At 45.1% G+C, this 16,194-nt stretch overlaps 1 protein-coding gene across 3 annotated transcripts in view; it reads left to right on the plus strand.

Annotated features, from left to right (window-relative positions):
• HEATR5B (HEAT repeat containing 5B) overlaps positions 1-16,194 on the plus strand; it is a 2,176,461-nt gene that overhangs the window by 815,959 nt on the left and 1,344,308 nt on the right. For all 3 annotated transcript variants that reach the window (XM_044058540.1, XM_044058533.1, XM_044058548.1), the window contains exon 14: positions 7,297-7,406. In XM_044058540.1, the coding sequence (XP_043914475.1) occupies positions 7,297-7,406 (110 nt within the window). The remainder of the gene's footprint in view (positions 1-7,296; positions 7,407-16,194) is intronic.

Below are 16,194 nucleotides of genomic sequence, written 5' to 3' on the forward strand. Positions count from 1 at the left end.
ACTCCTGCACTCTTTGGACATTCACAGGCAGTTACGTTACTACTTGGATAAAACTAAGGCTTTCAGAAAAACTGACCAGCTCTTTGTGGCCTATGCTACAGGATCACAAGGAAAAGCCATCTCAAAACAGACCATTTCTAAATGGATAGGACGTTGCATACGTTTCTGCTACACACATCATGGGAAACCAGTACCTGCTAACATTAGGTCCCACTCCACCAGGGCTATAGCTACATCAGCAGCCTATCTCAGGGGAGTGCCAACCAAGGATATTCTGGAAGCTGCTACTTGGAGTTCAGTGCACACCTTCACCAAACACTATCACTTACCTCTTTACTCTAAGACTAGAGCTGGTTTTGCCACTGCAGTTTTGCAGGGCTTACTAGCTTCTTCTAACCCTGTCTGACTCCACCTCCCCTCCTTAACTTTGGGATTCAATGCAAGTGTGATGACTGCAGCAGGGTAACACGATGAACATAGTACAGTTTTGTACCTACCATAAATGTAGATGTTCGAGTGTTCACCCTGCTGCAGTCCAGGTTACCCTCCCTCCATCCCCTCTGAACTAGCTGAACTTATCTCTACCACTTTATCCTATGCTACCTATGTGGTGTATTTCCTTGTACCTAAGGGTTTTTGTTTTATTTTTATATAGCCATATGTGTGTGTGTGTATATATATATATATATATATATATATATATATATATATATATATAGATGTATATATTTTGCCTACCTTTTGGGGGCACCTGACATCTGGGGCAAGAAAAACTGAAGAAAATGGCATTGGATGCCTCTATATACCCCTGGCGCACTGACGTCAGGGAAGAAGCGACAGCAACCGACGCCGGACCAAGACTTTGGAATTCGGGCCGATTGCGGGACCGCCTGACGGCAGGATAACCCATGTGTGATGACTGCAGCAGGGTGAACACTCGAACATCTACATTTATGGTAGGTACAAAACTGTACATGTTAAGTTGTCAATCTCGCCTTCATTCTTGCTTGATGGGTTCGGAGCCGATCCTCGGCTCCGACTCGGCACTTGCTAAGCTCGAGAGTCACTTTTACCAGCTCGAGGCAGCCCCATATCCCATGATGCAAGGCGGTAAGTACCCAGATCTCGTTTGCCGCTTCGCTGATGAGGTCCTCCTTTTACCAGCTCCTGGTAAGTGAATTGTTACTTTACTATTTTAGCCCCTTTTCACAAAAAATCTTAAAATTATTAGTTTTAACTTAGTTTTAATCCCTTTCTGACAAGAAAATTTCCCTGTCTCCTCATAACTTTTAGTCAGACTTTCACCCATCCCATCCCCCCCTGTTAGGGTGTGTGTGTGTGTCTGTTATTGATACCTTTTGGTATATTTAATTTAATTTCTTGGACTGGTGTTGTGTGTGTGTGTTTTATCACCATGTCTAAAGAAAGGGTCTCAGGCTTTAAGAAGTGTGACTCGTGCTGTCAGAAGATGTCTCTGACAGATGGTCACACTTCTTGCCTTTACTGCCTGGGGCCTCTTCACCTGCAGGACTCCTGTGCTATATGTCATTCTTTTAGCCAGAGAGTCCTGCAGGAAAGAAGAAATAAATTGATTTTGAGGGGCCTTCTTAAGCCGGAGGGCTCTCCGGCTAAGTCGGCCCCATCTAAGACTTCTAAGTCTTCCAAGGCCCAGGCTTCTGTGTCCAAGCCTGTGGCCTCGGCCACGACTCATTCAGAGTCGAGATCGGCTCCGGCTGGAGCCGATTCTGGGTTACCTAAACCTTCGGCACCGGTGGCTATCAGTGCCGACTCTGGTTCGACCACTTCGGTGTCGGCTCCGATCGGTTCCGACCACCATGTGGCCCAGGCATCGGTGTCGGCTCCGATCGGCTCTGACACCCTTACATTTATGGCCGTATCGGCTCCGGCTGGAGCCGATGCATCGAAGCTACCTGTCGGTGCCGATAAGTTGTCGGCTCCGACAGTTTCAGTGGTTTCATCAGCTCCGATGGTTCCTTCGAGGAAGAGGTCTAGGTCCCCTTCCTTGGAGCCGATACTTTCGGCTCGCCTCTCCTCTCGGGCGGAGCCATCGGAGCCGATCTTCAAGGTCATCCAGGCTTTCTGACCATGATTTGGAGAGAGTGGTCAGTAGATTACTAAAGTCACAGGCACTGGCCCAAATGCTACATAGTCCGTCTCAGCAGACGACTATTAGTCCACACCCATTGCAGTTCCTCCTTCGACTCTACCTCAGAGTTTGGAGTTGGAGTCTTCGGAATAGTTTCTGCTATGGCTGAGGGACAGATACCCCTTCTGCTCCTTCAGCCTCTACTCTTATCTCCTCTTGAGACCTTCCTTAGAGGGATTCGTGGCCGGGCTTCCTGGTCTCCTCCGAGGGGTGAGTGGCATCGACCCTTGTCCGAGCCCGCTCTTCCCCTTGGAGCCTCGGCCTTGGTGAGCTCGGCTCCGACATCTGCCTCGGAGCCCTCCTTCGGTGGGTCCTGGAGTTCCTAGTTCTTGAGCGGGCTCTCGGACCTTCCTGGGAGGGGCCGAGGTGATGAAGAGTGTGCTGGCCACTGGTCTCAGCCAGCAGTCTGTTCCCTTAGCTCCTCCCTCTATGGTGCCTGTTGACATCTCTGCCACTTCTCTTGCTCCAGGACCCAGAGATCCTCCGCCTCAGGTTTCCCCACTGGGAATATCCCTTCTTCCGAGGATTCTCCTGATTTGTCAGGGATCCTCCGGAAGAGGACATGTAAGAGGAAACACGTAGACTCCCCGAGTCTATCACTTCAGATACTGACTTAGATGAGTCAGAGGGATCCCCAAGATCCCCTCTGAGGATGTCTCCTTCTCAGACATCCTAGAACTCCTTAGACAGAGGGAAACTGGCCCACCAATAATCCCTCTGAGGATGAGTCAGTATACCTGGAGGCGTTTGGATCTCGGCCCTCCACCTCCTGGGTGTCTCCGCCTTCGACCCCTTATGCAGGTTATTGCTCGAAGGCGTGGGCTGCTCCTGACTCTGTAGAGCCTGTCCCTAGGAGGCCTTCTAAATTTATTACTGCCCGTCGGACAAGCAATTCCTTACAAAGGTGTCCCGCTGATGCCATGGTGGTGGCTGCCACCAAGAAGGAACTTGCAGATCCTTCCGCACCTGTCCATCCTCCTAATAAGGACTCTAGGACCATGGATAGATATGGTAAGCGGATGTTTTCTTCAGCGACCTTTGCTATGCTCGCTGAACTACCTTTGTCACTTCACCAGACTCCAAAGGGATATCCTTAAGGAGCTAGGTGAAGTTGTGCAGGATCCTACAGCTGCGGGGCTCAGGAAAAAATTGCTTCGCAGCTAGGAACCCTTAACTCCATTGCAAACTCCTCCATGCGGCTGATATCATATGCTGCTGATGGAGAGTAGGGCCGCAGGTACAGGTGCGGCTCTTAGACGCCAAGCCTGGATGCGGCTATGTAATTTTGCAGATCCCTTTAAGGCGTCCTTCACAAACTCTCCCTTTGATGGGTCAGCTTTGTTTGGCCCTCAAGTGAAGGAAACGTTGACCAGGTGTGAGCAGGACGGCAAAAGTCTTTCTGCCGGAGTCCGTTTTCCACCCCTTCTAGACCTTATCCCAAAGGACAGAAGGGTGGCAAAATGTGGTTCCATAAATCCCAAGGAGTCACGCCGATTCACGTGGTCAGTTTACCCCTAGAGGCAGAGGGGTAACAACAACAGACGCTCTAGAGGCAGAGGGGTCCACAAAACCAGGGAAACAGAGAGTCTCTCTGACAAGCCCTTTCAGCATCCCTGAGATGTTGCCCGGCTGTCCCTCCTTGGAGGCAGTCGGGGGAAGACTATCACTGTACCCAGAAGCCTGGCTTTCTCACTCAAGACAGATGGGTACAGTCGATCATATCCGAGGGTTACAAAATTCCTTTCGAGGAAAGTCCTTTCTATCCCTCAAATTCCCTTCCAGATATACCACCCGGTCTAAGGGAAATTGCAGAGTTAGAAGTCTCAAAACTACTGCAAAAGAGCCATTCAGCCAGTTACAACAGACCATTCAGAGCCGGAATCTACTCAAGGTTCTTTTGGTCCCCAAAAGACGGGAGACTGGAGACCAATATTGGATCTCAGCAGACTCAACAAGTCTGTGAGGAAGACAAGATTCCGAATGGTCACTCTTCAGTCGATTCTGCCCTTCTTGCAGAAGGACAACTGGATGTGCTCAGTAGATCTTCAGGATGCGTACTATCACATAAAAATTCACAGACGCTCCAGGAGATTTCTCCGCTTTCGGCTGGGGTCCAGTCATTTCCAGTTCAGAGCCCTGCCCTTTGGTCTCACCACAGCCCCCAGAGTGTTCATCAAATGCATGGCAGTGGTCACGGCTCACCTGAGACGTCAAGGATTCCAGGTGTTTCCGTATCTCGATGACTGGCTCCTGTCAGCCACCACCAGGCATCAGCTTGTTCAAGCCAGGGATTACACAATAAATCTTTGTTCTCATTTGGGCATCTCGATCAACTTCGAAAAGTCATCCTTATTGCCCTGCCAGTCTATTACTTGCATAGGCGCAAACTTAAACACTGTTCGGATGTCAGCTACCCTTACAGACCGAAGAGTTTCAGACATTCAAAGTCATGTCAGGATCATTCTAGCCAACAAGAAAGTACAGGCCAGAATGGTTCTAAAGGTATTAGGTCTCATGGCTGCGGCCATTACTCTTCTTCCCCTGGCTCGCTTCTACATGCGCCTTCTTCAGTGGATTTTGTTCACTCAGTGGTCTTACCAACAACTTCCAATGCGTCACCAAATTCTGGTGACACAGGTTTGCAAAAATCATCTTGCTTGGTGGATCACTTCTCCCCAGATTCACCAAGGCAGACACTTTGTACCCCCCATCCCCGGTAGCCGCTGTCACCACGGATGCCTCCCTGATCGGGTGGGGGGGCATTATCAGGGCAGGATGGTTCATGGGACGTGGCAACCGTTCGAGTACCACCTGCACATAAATGTCCTAGAGATGAGAGCAGTGCTTTTAACGTTGCAAGCCCTCAACGACTTTCTTCCTGTAGGGACAATTGCAGTCCACACAGACAACATGTCTGTAGTTTGGTATATCAACAAACAGGGCGGAACCAAGTCCTACCCCTTGTGTCGAGAAGCGCTCAGACTTTGGCAATGGGCTATCTCCTCTCATCGGTTTCTGGTAGCAACGCATCCCTGGGAAAACCAACATTTTAGCGGACAGATTGAGCAGAGCTATTCTCATGCCTCACGAGTGGTCTCTCAAGCAATCTATAGTGGAGGAGATTTTTCTGGAATGGGGTCACCCATGTTGCGATCTTTGCTACTCCCCAAAACAGCAAATGCCCAGACTTCTTCTCTCTCTACCCTCTGTCAGGCCATCCCCCCCAGAGACGCTCTGACCCAGGATTGGCCCCAGGGACTTCTTTATGCCTTTCCTCCTTTCCCCTGATCCCTCAAGTTATCCAGAAAGCTACCGTTTTGAGAGCCAAAATGATTCTCATTGCTCCTTATTGGCCTCGACAAATTTGGTTTCCGTTCCTCCATCGTCACCTTTTGGTGCAGCTGTGGCATCTGGACCCAGTGCCAGATCTTCTGATTCACCAATCCGGTCAGCTGCACCGGTCTATCCCTTCTCTCAACCTCACAGCATGGTTGCTCCACTTCCTTCCTTAGCCAGGCTTCCTTTGATCTCTAACCCTGTTAGAGACATCATAGTAGCTTTTAAAATCCTCTACCAGGAGGATTTATACAAGCAAATGGAAACGTTTCTCTTATTGGGCTAAAGCCAAGAATATTGATCCCTTCACTGCCCCAGTTCAGGCAGGTTTGGACTTCTTAGCGGAGATTTTTCATGCAGGCTCCTCTTCTTCCACAGTTAGAGTTCAATTGGCTGCTATCTCAACTTTCATGTCGGCAGCGCAGATCACAATATTAGGTCCCATAGGCTTTGTAGAGCCTTCTTGAAAGGAATTTTCCTGCTAAAGCCTCCAATCAGGAATCCTCCTCCTCAATGGGATCTAAATTTAGTGCTGACATCCTTGATTCTTCGCCCCTTCGAGCGAGCAGTTTCTTGCTCCCTAAAAGTTGTTGCTTGGAAGACATTATTCCTAGTAGCTATTACATCGCCAGGAGGGTGTCTGAACTTCATGCTCTATTGGTTCGACCCCCCTATTTGGTCTTTCACAAAGACAGAGTATCATTGAGAACTAATCCGACCTTTTTGCCTAAGGTCGCCTCAAAGACTAATTTGAATCAATCCATTGATCTCCTGTATTTTTCCAAACTATTCAAACAGATCGAACAAAACTACATTATCTTGATGTCCACCGCCAACTCAGATATTATTTGGACAGAACTAAACAATTTAGGAAATCCGATCAACTCTTTGTTTCCTATGCGGATAACAAGAAAGGCCTTCCTGTCTCTAAAGTGACCTTATCTAGATGGCTTTCTTCTGTCATCTCTGAAATTTATCTGCTCAGGGGAAAACAGCTGTGCTCAAAACCTAAAGCACATTCAACTAGGAGCTTAGCTACTTCTACAGCCTTTCAAGCTAGACTTCCTTTAGACACTATTTGTGCAGCGGCCACTTGGGCCACTCCTCATACTTTTGTTTCCCATTACAAATTGGACTTGGCCTCCAGGGACAGAGCCAGTTTTGGCTCTACAGTCCTCAAGAGTCTGTTCCATTGAGCCACCCAGGATAGAGGTGCTAGGGGCCGGTCCCATCAAGCAAGAATGAAGGCGAGATTGACAACTTAACATTAAGAAGTTATGTACCTACCATAACGTTCCATGTTAGTTGTCTTCTCGCCTTCTTTCTTGCGGCCCTCCCTCCTTCCCCCAGGCCTGGACAGACCTTTTCTACAAGGAATTATTATGCTGAAGACCATTCAGAGCTGGTCCTTCTTCCATCCTGTAGGCTTTCTTTCTTCCTTTGGGAAGTGTTTATGCTTGGTGCTATTGCCCTTTGTCATCAAACGAGATCTGGGTACTTACCGCCTTGCATCATGGGATATGGGGTTGCCTCGAGCTGGTAAAAGTGACTCTCGAGCTTAGCAAGTGCCGAGTCAGAGCCGAGGATCGGCTCCGAACCCATCAAGCAAGAAAGAAGGCGAGAGAAGACAACTAACATGGAACGTTATGGTAGGTACATAACTTCTTATTTACCAGTAATGGACTGATAAATGTCTTCATTTTATACAATGCCGAATATTGCATTTTACATATTTTTAGTGTACTGTTTATCTTTCCTGAATTTAAAAGCAACTGCCTTGTTTAACTTTTTAGCATTCCATCTGTCATCAAATCTCATGGAGCTCTCCTCAAGGCCAGTGCTGCAATGGTCCGATTAAGACTGTATGACATTTTGGCTTTGTTACCTCCAAAGACTTACGAAGGTAAATATTTTTATTTTATTTATTTACTTACTTTTTAAAGTAGTTAGATGGGATCCCCAAGAGGAAACAAAAAAGAAACACAGTATCTACAGAGAAGAGATTTTTAAACTTGACTCCATACAAATGTGCATATAATATGTCATTGGACCTGACATGTGAGTACAAAATAGAAACACAGGCTGGAAACATATTTGAGATGAATGAATCCATCTGCATTCCCACGAGGGACTAATAATTTCTGCATGCTTTTTTTTTTTTTTTTTGCCTTGACTATCTAGCTTATTCCACTCGTTTGACCACCCTTTGACTCCTTTATTCCCTTCGGGTTGACTTGAGCATGCCTGAAGTGGTGCAATCACCTGTGATGGAGTGAGGAATTTTCTTTTTTAAGCCCTAGCTCTCAGTGCATCTCCATCTTTCATCAAAGTATTTAATGATCATAGTGTAGGGCTGTCACTGGCTTCTGTAAGCTCACAGGCATTCCCACCCCCATCCATGTTCTCAGGAATAAATGCTCCCCATATTCTGCTGTCTACACTATGGATCTTGTATGGAGGTGTGCATTGCTGGATGCTTGCTGCGTCCCTTCCTCGTAAGAGGGGTGAACAGACATAGCCCCTACTATACTTTGCTCTTTGTGATGTAGAACTACTAACTGAACAGTGTCATGTGGGACAGAGCTGGGCTTTATCCATCCACACAGTGGAACTGACATCCACATACAGCATTTGTCAGAGGTTAGTTAATTGTCAGAGGGTAGTTAAACAGCCTCCAAGGAGATGTTGGTAGGGATTTGATACTTAGTTGAAGGATGTTCTGTATTTTGAGATACCGAAAAGCGAACTTGTAAAGCATTCTCAGGAGTAGTTTGGATGGAAGTAAGTGGAATGGGCAGTGAGGGCTGGAGATGGTGAATATATTTTTTTCCTTGAAGACATAGCCAAGAAATGGATTGTATTTCCTAAAAATATGTATACAATAATGAAGAGGCATCTTTGCTGTCTCATTGAGGAATTGACAATAGTTTTGCCATAGGAAGTTTTGTGATTGATACATGGACATATGTCTGCAGACCTGATTTTACTGGTGTAAAAGTGCTTGTATCTTTTGACAGTTAGTGAACTCTGCCATCACTAGTAGGAGTCCATAAACATTAAGGTTGGAATTAACATTTCTTTTGCATTGTAGATTTTACTTCAGCGCTAACTAGATGTAATATTTTGTGGTATATAGCAGATACCTAAGTTTAGGTAATACACTGTTAAGATGTGGAAAAGGTGTGTTGTTGATCAAGCCAGAATCTGATATAGTTACATTTTTGTACTGATCAATCTTCTTCCCCTGGTGAGTGGTGGATGTTCATCGTGTTACACTGCTGCAGTCATTACACTTGGTTATCCTACTGTCAGGCAGTCCCTCAGTTGGCCAGAGTTCCAAAGTCTTGGTCTGGCGTCGGTTGCTGTCGCTTCTTCACTAACGTCAGTGCGCCAGGGGTATATAAGATGCAGCCAATGCCATTTTCTTCAGTCTTTCTTGCCGCTCGGTGCCCGAAGCAAAAGCAGTTCGCAAGTGCCGGTCGGCCGACTCCTGAGATTTTCTTTCCGAATCCAGAACCGGTCTTCTACAAAGCTAAGTACCACATTGGGGAAACTTTTTCTTGCCTCAGACCGATGTCAGTAAAAGTTAATAATTGTATTTCTTGTGGGAAGCAAATATCTCATAAGGATTTCCATTTTTATTGTATCCCATGCCTAGGCCCAGACCACGACATCACAGGTTGTCGGTTTTGTGCTGGTTTAACAAGTGCACTATTAAATGTCTGTTTGATTTTGCCTGACATTATTTTGGCAGAAAATTCAATTACACCATGCCGTCGGAACAACCGACGACCGGGATACACAAAAGCGCAAAGACAAGGACAGGCATCCGAGGCCCAAAACTGACGACGAAGCCTCTTCTAGGCCAGTTGCCGGTTCTCTGGTTTTCAGCGAGGCGCCTTCGCAGCCCCTGACGACCGCTTCTTTGGAACCACAGGCCACCTCTGACTCCCATGTGGAGATGGCTGGGCCTTTGGATACACCAGATTTACGGCCTACCGAGACTAACCCTTCAGAGGGATCGAGAGTAGCTGAACAACCCGCAGCTTCAGAGGGTGTTTTCAGACCTACTCAGTTAACCATTAAATCTTCTGCTAAGTCTAAAACCCCTTTAAAAACAAAGAAACAACTTCAACATCCACCAGGACAGGCCTCCATGCCTAAGAAACAGATACTCAAAATGGCCGAAGACTTAATTACTCTGATCTGGGGGTCCCACCCTCCTTCTGATAAAAAGCCTAGACAGGATGCAGACTATGACTCATCCGACCAGGTGTCCATCTCTTCAGATTCATCCTCAGACCAAGGATACTCTTTACCCCCCTTATGAGGATTCTGATGCTGAGGAATCAATTCCTTCAGCCTCTCCACTAGAGGACTACTCCTTTGGGGAAACCTTACATACCATGAGGGAGCATTTCTATTGGGAGGGCCAGAATTATTTAGAATGCAAGAAAAGGCTGAGAGATTTTCTTTTATTACCTCAACACAGGCCCCTTGCTATTCCGCCAGTGTTAGATATTGTGGATGATGTGTATTCTGAATCCAGTTTAAATCCTGATTCTTTACCTCCTGCTTCAGTTAAGGCAGACAGATACTACAGAGTCCCTGACTCTCACAAATTTCTTTATAAAAGCCCTCTTGCTGACCCTGAAACTATTTCCCAGGGTTCCAAAGGGGTAAAGGCCTCTACAGCAAAAAATCCAGTCCCCTTTGACAGAGATTCCAGAGCATTAGACAGATGGGGGAAGAAAGTATATACATCTGCAACTTTAGCAATGAGGGCCTTAAATTGCCAGTTTCACATGCTTAAATATCAGCAATATTTGATGTCTCAGTTGAAACAAAAATGCTTCCAAATTCAGATTTTCCTAACTATAAGGAAATGCAGGATTTATTGCATGCAGCTGAACAAGTGGGAAAACATACTTTGCAATCTGGTTTTGATTCATTAGAGGCCTCCTGTAGAGCAGCAGTTACAGGGTATGTCATTAGAAGACATGCTTGGTTAAAAGAGCAGACTTTACCAGATCATGTTAAAGCAAAATTACTGGATGCACCTTTGCAGCAGGATGTTTTATTTGGAGTTAAGGCAGAAGAGGTATTAAAGAAAATGGAGGATAAGGCAAAATCTATGCAAACGGTGAAGGATTTCTTACAGGTTCAGCCTCCTCGATTTAGCAGAAATTGGCCAACAAAGAATTGGTCCTTTCCAGTTTCAGACAGACCTCAAAGGGGCAGATACAGACGTCCAAGAGGCAGAGGTCAACCACAAGGTTCTTACAGGCATTGACAATGGGGTGCTTCAACCCAGAAAGAAGGGGAAGACATGCCTCAAACCTTATAAAAAATAGCCCCAATGACTTCCCACTACAGCTGCCAAGCACTTCTCTCTTGGCAGCCCCCTTAGGGGGAAAACTGGCACTTTTCTGTCACAATTGGCATATGATCACTAAAGACAAATGGTTTCTCAATATTGTATCTCAAGGTTACAGGTTCCACTTTCACATTCTGCCAAGGTTAAAAGGAATGCCAAATCTGCCACCAAATCAATGGGCAGAGGCTCAAAGACAAATTACAGCACTCATGGACATGAGAGCTATTCAAAAGGTACCAACACAGGAGCAAGGACAAGGATTTTACTCAAGACTCTTTCTGGTTCCCAGAAACGGCAAAGCCTGGAGGCCCATTCTGGATCTTTCTTCTCCAAATACTTACCTGGATGTTCCAAAATTCAAAATGTTGACACTACAGCAGCTTCTTCCCATGCTGAGCAAGAAAGCTTGGCTCGTAACTTTGGACCTTAAGGAGGCATACCTGCATGTCCCTATCAGACAAAATTGCAGAAGATACCTCAGATTCTTAGCAGGTTCAATACATTACCAATTCTCTGCACTGCCCTTTGGCTTATCTACTGCGCCCAGGGTCTTTACAAAATGCCTGGCACCAGTAATTGCATTTTGCAGACAGGAATTCAAATTTACCCATACTTGGACGATTGCCTTATTCAAGCAGAGAGCAAAGACATTCTTCTAAAGCATCTGGCGTTTGTAAAAAGATTGCTAATTTGCCTAGGGTACACAGTAAACGAAAAGAAGTCAAAACTAGTGCCCTCACACGAGATAATATTCCTGGGTGCCAGCTTAAATACAACGGCCCAGATGGCTTATCTCACGCCAGACAAGCAAGGACAACTGACTCAATATTTCCAATTGATGGCAACAAAGACCCAACTCCCTGCAAGAAAAATTCTGCAGGCCTTGGTTTACATGGCATCTTGCATACTACTAATTCCATATGCCAGACTGCATATGAGGAAGCTACAGTGGTAGCTAAAGAGTGTCTGGTCTCAACACTGTCACAGTTTGGAAACAGTAATACCACTTATTCCGTGCCTTCAACAGGATGGTGGGCTCAAGCCTGTCACCTCAACAAGGGACAGCCTTTCACTCAACACACAGCCAGGCAAACACTGGCAACAGATGCTTCGGATTACGCCTGGGGAGCACACATGGCAGGAAAATGTATTCAGTGCAAGTGGCCCGCAGAACAAAGGCATCTTCACATCAATCAAAAAGAGATGCTAGCTGTACAAAATGCCCTTATAGCTTTCATGGACCTTCTGCATCCAGGACAACTACTACTAAAGACAGACAACACCACAGTTATGTGGTACATAAACAAGCAAGGGGGCACTCATTCATATCCCCTCTGCAGGCAAGCCATGACCTTGTGGAGCACAGCTCTAACCTATCAAGGTCATCTGCAAGCACAATTCCTGCCAGGAGAGAAAAACACAGTGGCAAACGACTTAAGCAGAAACATCATGGATCCGCACGAGTGGAAATTACTTCCACAAATATTCAGAATGATAACACAAAAATGGTGGAGCTCGGACATAGATCTGTTTGCATCCCCAATGAATTGCCAGCTACAGAAATTCTGCACAAGGACTTACCACCCACAAGCATGAAAAGTGGATGCCCTCTCATTCAGCTGGAAAAACCTACAAGTATATGCTTTCCCACCACTACCTCTCCTTTCAAAGGTACTCATAAAAGCCAGACAAGAAAAGCCAAAGATGATCCTGATTGCCCCAGACTGGCCACACCAGCACTGGTACCCAATCTTAAAGAACTTAGCACAAGGTCCACCATGGATTTTGCCTCAAATCCCACATCTTCTGACTCAGCAAAACAGTCAGATACTTCACAGCCAGCTCAAGACTTTAGAACTGGCTGCATGGCAGATTCCTTAGTCAAGCAAGCAATGCCTCTCTCCAAAGCTGTTATGGATGTCATTCTGGAGGCCAGAAGGCCTAGCACCAGGAAAGCCTATTCGGATAAATGGAAGAGATTCTGTGCCTGGAACCAGGCTCACAGCCTTGACCCTCTTGTCCCAAATATTCCTCAGATACTACAATACTTAACTGAGATGTTGGACAAAGGCCTCTCCTTTTCATCCATTAAGATCCACGCCTCTGCCATCTCTGCTCATTACAACACAGACCCACCATTTTTTTCTAATCCTTTGCTAAAACAGTACCTCAGAGGGGCTAAAAACATAAGACCGCCCCGTAGAGCACCAACTCCAACTTGGGACCTCAACTTCGTCTTGGAAAAATGAACTTTACCTCCTTTTGAGCCAGCTAACTCAGCAGACTTAAAATATGTCTCTTGGAAAACTGCTCTGCTCCTGGCAATAACCTCAGCACAAAGAGTTTCAGAATTACAGGCACTAATGGCAGTGGAACCTTTCATCATTTTCCACCAGGACAGGGTGTCTTTAAGAACAAACCCTACTTTTATGCCAAAGGTGGTATCAAGTGTGGCTCTAAACCAAACTATTCACTTGCCAACTTTTTATCCAAATCCACAGAATAAAGGGGAGAGACTTCTGCATTCCTTGGACATACACAGGCAGTTACGCTTCTGCTTGGACAAAACGAAAGCTTTCAGGAAAACTGAACAATTGTTTGTAGCATGTGCTGCAGGAGCACAGGGAAAAGCCATTTCAAAACAGACAATTTCAAAATGGATAGGGCACTGTATATGTTTCTGCTATACACACCATGGAAAAACTGTACCTAACAGCATTAGGTCTCATTCTACCAGGGCAACAGCCACTTCAACTGCCTACCTCAGAGGAGTACCTACCAAGGACATTTTGGAAGCAGCAACTTGGAATTCTGTACATACCTTCACCAAGCATTACCATCTGCCGCTTTACTCTAAATCCAGAGCTGGCTTTGCCACTGCAGTGCTGCAGGGCCTTATAGCCACCCCTAATGCCTTATAGAACCAGCCACCCTACCTCAGCTTTGGGATTCTACCCAAGTGTAATGACTGCAGCAGTGTCATCGATGAACATAGTACAGTTTTGTACATACCATAAATGTAGATGGTAGGTCTAGGTTACCCTCCCTCCTTCCCCTCTTACTTGCTGGTACTTACCTAGACCTTCTACCCTTTGCTACCTATGGGGATTATTTGCTGGTAACTGAAAATTTTTGATTGCTTTTCTTATGTATGTTTTATTAGCATTTTACATTGCCTACATTTTTGGGGGCACCTGACATCTGGGGCAAGAAAAACTGAAGAAAATGGCGTCGGCTGCATCTTATTTACCCCTGGCACACTGACGTCATGGAAGAAGCGACAGCAACCGACACCGGACCAAGACTTTGGAACTCTGGCCGACTGAGGGGACCGCCTGACGGCAGGATAACCCAAGTGTAATGACTGCAGCAGTGTATACACTCGAACATCTACATTTATGGTAGGTACAAAACTGTACTTTATTGAGCATACATCAATAACCTAGGCCAGATGTTTTTCATTTCCAAAAAACATGGCTTCCTTTTTCTTTTACATTTATTAACAGACTCATGAGTTGGTTGCTGTGAGGTGGCTTGTCATAGTTGAGCTGAGGCTTGGTGATACATCAGGAAAACATGGAGATCATGGTGTCTGCATAGAACAAGGCAGGTGTGTGTGGCAGCTTAATAGAAGGCAGTGATGAAAGTAGAAGAAAGCACCTAGACCCAGGATAGGTCTCTGAGGAACATCGGTCCGACCTGTTTTGACTGGGGGCACTAATTTCCTATTCTGACCTTGCCGGATACATCACTTATGTAGCTGCAAATCCAGTTACATTTTTGTTGTCATTAATGCCCCTTTTTAAATGGAGTTGGGGGTGTCACATTATCATTAGTCAGTGTAACCAAATCATCTGGAATGAAGTGAGCAAAAGTCTGTATAAAGTAAGCTCCTTTCAGAGTCATGAGCTTAACAGATAAGTGAAAATGAGTTTGACTTTGTCATTTTGGAGAATATGATTTGTGAGGAGAGGCTAGCTGTTAAGGTGATAGGTCTTTTAAACCATGTTGATGGCAGCCAAAGAGGCCAAAAGAAAGTAACGTGAGTTGTAAATTCAGATGTGATAATTCTTTTAAGTAGTTTTTGAATGGTTAGTGCAGAAATATGGAATGTTAGGAAGAGGAAAGGAGCGGGTTCCCTTTGTTTGTGACAGGTTATTGTTGTGGGTGGCATACACAGAGCAGAGGAACTGCCACTGGATAGTAATGGTTAATATATTTTTTTTCTTGAAGATAGTAGCCTAAATTGTACCACAGTTAATGTGTTATTTGTGTATAGGATCTTTGTTTTGAGGCCAACAGGTGACGTGCTCCCAAATTATGCATTTGTGTTGGCTATAACTTCATATCCTGGATGGATACCTTCTGAAAGTGAAAGATAAGAGGTGTTGTCTTTAAAATAATCCTTTTAAGAAGAAATATCTCTGAGATGTCTAAAGGCTGAGAAGTGAATTGGAAGTTTGAACTGTTTGGGAAACAGATATGCTATATCAGTAGGTTTGGATAGAGTTTGCTTATAGTAATTTTGGGAAGATTGGATGCTTTTTGACTGCTTGACAAGTTTTTCACTTCCATCCAGAAGTCTTTTTGGTTATTTAAAAACATTGCTTGGTGAACTTAAAAGTAGGAGGCCTTGATTTGATAGGTAGTCCATCTGTAGTTATTTCAGATATTTCAGAATTCCATTCAGCTGGAGAATTGAGATCTTTGAAAGAATACTGTGCCATTTTTGACTGTGTATGTCATCTTTTGCTGAGAATTTCATCAAAGGAATTTTATCTTGCTTGGTGCATATTGTAATTCAAAGAAAGTATTTCTCCTTTAGAGTCAGAAGATTGTTTATTATACAATACCTCCTCTAAAACGTGCACGCTGATTGGCCAGCCCAACCAGCGTGCCCATTGTAAATCCCTCAATATACTAACGGAAAAAGGTCCGGTCGCCGACTTTTCCGTTAGTATAAACTACTAATCTCGCTATGTTAAAGAGTTTAACATAGCGACACAGGTTTTAAAAGCAAACAGATCTCCGTTGCTTTTTAAAGCTGTCTCGCTATGTTAAACTCCTTTAACATAGTGACACAGTGTGTAAAAAGCAACGGAGATCTTGCGATCTCCGTTGCTTTTTTTTTAAACCTGTCTCGCTATGTTAAATGAGTTTAACATAGCGAGACAGCTTTAAAATAAGCAACGGAGATCTGAGATTTTCGAATTCAAATTTCAGACCGAAGTCTTCTATAAAGCTAAGTACCCCGTTGGGGAAACTTTTATTGCCTCAGACCGATGTCAGAAAAAGTTAACAATTGTATTTCTTG

This window comes from Protopterus annectens, chromosome 1.part2 (genome assembly GCF_019279795.1).
Source record: "Protopterus annectens isolate FY-2018-M chromosome 1.part2, PAN1.0, whole genome shotgun sequence".
Lineage (NCBI taxonomy): Eukaryota > Metazoa > Chordata > Ceratodontiformes > Protopteridae > Protopterus > Protopterus annectens.